This window comes from Limulus polyphemus, unplaced genomic scaffold (assembly GCF_000517525.1).
Source record: "Limulus polyphemus unplaced genomic scaffold, Limulus_polyphemus-2.1.2 Scaffold4068, whole genome shotgun sequence".
Classification (NCBI taxonomy): domain Eukaryota; kingdom Metazoa; phylum Arthropoda; class Merostomata; order Xiphosura; family Limulidae; genus Limulus; species Limulus polyphemus.
In genome coordinates, this window is record NW_013669678.1 from 98,594 (window position 1) to 103,349 (window position 4,756).

Genomic DNA, 4,756 nt, shown 5'->3' on the forward strand with positions numbered 1-4,756 from the left:
GGCTGTGACAATAAAACACATATTTCCTGTAGCTTTCTGTTTCATCAACCATACTGTTAGTGTGAAAGTGCTTTGCAGTCACTATGAGAAAAACCTATACACTGGATTAAACAAATTTCGGAATGTTAAATTTATTTATTATATCTGCTATTGTACAGCTATATAATGTGTAGAACTGAATAATGGCCAACGACACTCTTTCTTCATTTCACCTATCCAGTGTATAGGTTTATCTCATAGTGACTGCAAAGCACTTTCACACTAACAGTATGGTTGATGAAACAGAAAGCTACAGAAAATATGTGTTTTACAAGGAACCTGTATAACCTTATACAAGTGTTTCTTACTAAACTTCTAAAATCCTACCCAACTTGTACAGTATTCACGCAATACCTCCTTGCCCCTCACGTTTCTCCTATTTACATATTCTCTTCTCGAAACTATTACTCAAAAACGCCCTCTATAGTGAAAAGAGAATATCAAAGTTTGGAGACAAAAAAAAACAATTAGATGGTGCTTTGTACGTATGTTATTCTACAACACATGCACGTGCTGCATGTTTTTATAATTATTTTTCCACGTTTTTTCTTAAATCTTCAGAATATTGAATTAATATTTGTTATTTAACTATAAAAAACGCACAGATGGTTTTTTACCTTTGTATACAGGGTAGTAAATAAATTATTTTTATTTCCAAGATTTCATCATTTGTCTGAAACTCTAACGAATCTAATTTCAAGTTATCAAATAAGTGTAGCGCTCTCTTTGGAATATTATATGCCTAGAAGCTTTTAATAGAACTGTATGTACGTAACTTCTTTGTGCAACGTGAGTTAAGATACTTCCGTTAGTATGTTTGTCTTTGGTACGGCCGAATGTTTATGAAGGTCAATGGAATTGCTATAAAAAAACAAGACATTTACAGTTCTAAATAAACATGTAATCAACCATACTTTTCCACAAGTTCAGTGCGTTTAGGTAATCCAGTAAATAATTTACAGTATCGTACAATAGAAAACCATATCAAAGTAAATTGTATGGATCAGCATAATATTTTATGTGAACCAGCTATTTCAGGGTAGGAATGTAGTTTGGCTCCTACGAATATTACATACAGCCTCAGGAGAAAACTGTGTTATGTTTGATTTTGTATAGTTCTTACCTCACATAGGAGCAGTACTCAGAGCGATGTTAAAATTAGCTAACAGTTTTATGTCACTAAAACACAGTACTCGGAGAGATGTTAAAATTAGCTAACAGTTTTATGTCAGTAAAACACAGTACTCGGAGAGATGTTAAAATTAGTTAACAGTTTTATGTCAGTTCTTACCTCACATAGGAGACAAAATCAAACATAGCACAGTCTTCTCCTTAGGCTGTATGTAAATTGTTTTACTGACATAAAACTGTTAGCTAATTTTAATGGATGTTAAAATTAGCTAACAGTTTTATGTCAGTAAAACACAGTACTCAGAGCGAGGTCTGAGTACTGTGTTTTACTGACATGAAAGTGTTTGCTAATTTGAACACCGTTCTAGATTTTCTTTCGTTATAATCGTCTTTTATTTTTTATGAAATGAAACCAAATATGGAACTCGGGTCATTTCCACCTTTTGTTTTATATCAACATCTAACAATATATATATATTTGACTTCCAGGAAGTATCGTAATTACATAAAACAAAACACATTCAGAACTGAGTCAGATAAAATCAGTAACAAGAAATATAATCAACTTTCATTATCATGAGCTATTTCAGAAAATACCTGAGTATGATCATTTAGTCTGAACATATATAATCAGACAATAAAACACTCTCGTGACAGTGTATGAGATTCGAAATACACAAGTAACTGACATAAACGCATGTTTTTATTCACCGGAGCTATGATGATTAAATGCTCCAATGTTCGCGAATATTATATTATAATCAGAGCTTTATTATGTAGTTTCCTACTGAAGTCTGATATTTCCTTGAACCAATAATTTTTTTGAAGAGGTCGTCTGAAGGACCCTAGCGGTCAGTCAGTCTCCAATTGCTGCCATCTACCGATGAAAATCGTATAATAGAGATCAGAAAATCGTAACGAGTTTTAAAAGAAGGAGGCTTAAGGCTTATAGAATCATGTGGTATAAACTGTCGAATATTTCTCCAAAGAACTGTTGCCTTGTAACATTAAGGAATTTTTAACAAGTAGTTGGTCAGGACGTGACCTAGTGGTTAGCTGTGAATCCGAAAGTCCCTGGTTCATGTCCGATTGCCTCAAAATTGCGCTTCGCACTTTGTGGTAGCGGGAGTGTGTTATAAGAGTGACAGTAAAATCTCATTATTCGATTAGAGTAGCCTAATAATTAGCGGTGGGTACTGTTGACTAGCTGCGTTTCTCTAGCCTATGAGTTAAAAACTGGGAAGGCTAGTAGAGACAACCCTTGTGTAGCTTGGCGCAAATATCCGAAACACATACGCACAAAACCAGTTAGTCACACCTACAAGTAACTGTGTTTACAGCTTCGGAAAACGAATATAAATAACATTTAATAACAAACACCCGTTTATGGATATGTGCACGCCATCTGATGACGATGCCATTCTGGAGCGACTTTAGAGATTGGCTAGTATTTGTTTGTTTGGGTTACAGCAATGGTACAATATGCTATGTGCTGTGTCCACCTCGGGGAATCGAACCACGGATTTTAGCGTTGTAATTCCGCAAACTTATCTATGTCCCACCGGAGGACATTTGGCTATTATATAAAATATTTAAGTTAAAAATAATTGCCATAAGGTGGATGGAAGTAATAGCATTAAACGAAAGGTAGTGGGGGGGGGGAGGGGATTGTTTGTTTTTCAGTCACATACTTATTGGTCTGTTGCGTTTTTATCCTTTTATTTTTGTATTTGGATTAAACTGTTTGTTTGAAAACACAACCGCCAATCAGATACATGTTTACAAATCACGTGACTGGCGGTTGTGTTTTCGTCCATTTTGTTATTGATGAAAATAAACTCTCAAATTATTGACGTCGAAATATATTTATATAATAAATATTGGAAGGCTCGGAAGGACTAGTAGTTCGTGATGAAATATACTAGAATGACTTAAAATTCGTTGAATTAAATTAGTAAATATATGGTCTTGCGAGCTTTAAAAGTAACTTTTGTGCCATAATACAGGGTGTCTAAAAATGATGAAAACACCATGTTTCAAACAAGACTAGAATGGATTGTCTCGTTCCCTGTTGTCACTATGTTCTAATCCATATTAATTCATTTTTGTCAACGTGGATTCATTCTAGATAATGTGAATTATTGGTAATTCTTGGATCTTTCATCTTTTACCTGCCATTATACTGTTCCACCAGGGCACACATTTGACGTTCATGGTGACTGAAGCTGAAACTGGTAACTCTCTGGTGCTTTTTTTTTAGATTTGGTTGTCTACTGGAGCTGAAACTGATACCTCATTAAAAACCTTATATTGATTTAGGTTGTCTACTGATGCTTCAAACTGACACCTCTTTAGGAATCTTCTGTTCAATTAGATAGTCCACTGGACTCCAAACTGATACCTCTTTAGAAATCTTTTGTTGATTTAGGTTGTTTATAGATATGTTGTAATAATGCATTTGCACTAACCACATCTTTCGGAGATTTAACCGTTTCTTTCCAGGTTTTTAGTGTAACAATGGAGTAAATGTGATTAGGTAAACCTATGTACTGTATATATATATATATAATTTGATCAAACATTGTAATTCAAATAAATCTGTGAGGTTTAATGTTACCAAACTGTTGATGTTATTTGTTTGAATCATAAATATAAACACATGACGCAAATTATATTTCTAACTCAAAATATGTTTACTTCTATAATGTACTGCTATCAATAAATACTGTTTGGAACTTTCCATTTTAGATACTTAGGGATGTTCTTTACTTAAATATATTTCAACAATTCTTATATCAGTTAGAATACTTCTTTTTTTTCTAATATTTTAAACTTTTTAAATTCCTCACGTAGAAAACTACTCGTAAATATGATATATCCAGATCTTAGTTCAATGAATCTTGAAAATTAAAGTGTGTTTTGTTTTTCTCCTAGGAGCTGTCAATTTTAAAACAGTGTCAAGATAGAACATTTTCTGACGTCTCTATTGAAAACTTCTTCAGCTTTATGTGTAGCTCCACCAATGAATCTGTTGTACTTCAGATAGGACAGGTTAGAACATTTGTTTTTACATATAAAGATGTATCATGATGTATAATATACTCACAAGCGGATAAATAACTGGTGGTTACATCTTGAAGAAGGATTTCCTGACGAGCAACCAGAAACTCTCTTGTAGAGTCGGTTAGTTTATTAAGGTCAGCTTGACAACTGACTTTTTGTGTCAGTAAGTTACTAGTTAGAGATGCACGTCTGTTGAAGATACAGGTTTGTGATGTTAGAGGAAGAAACTAGAAAAGAATAAGAAAGATCCACCTTTCGAAAGCGCTCGCGTTATAGAGTTTCGAATCTTTGTGTTGAAGATACAGGTTTGTAAGACATGCTAGCTAGACATTCTTTCTGTTTTATAATTTACGTTTGCTGTGTCCATTTGTTTGAATATATTAATGATTAATATTCAGTCTCTGAATTATTTGAATATATTGGCGATTTAATATTCAGTCTCTGAATTATTTAATAATTCAGAGACTGAATATTAAATCTCCAATATATTCGGAATATATTGGAGATTTAATATTCAGTCTCT

At 33.3% G+C, this 4,756-nt stretch overlaps 1 protein-coding gene across 1 annotated transcript in view; it reads left to right on the forward strand.

The window, feature by feature from the left end:
- Positions 1-4,756, forward strand: part of LOC106470534 — a gene marked incomplete at its 3' end in the record, with an annotated part of 60,530 nt that overhangs the window by 51,504 nt on the left and 4,270 nt on the right. The window contains exon 15 of the mRNA XM_013931093.2: positions 4,105-4,221. Coding sequence (XP_013786547.1) covers positions 4,105-4,221 — 117 coding nt within the window. The remainder of the gene's footprint in view (positions 1-4,104; positions 4,222-4,756) is intronic.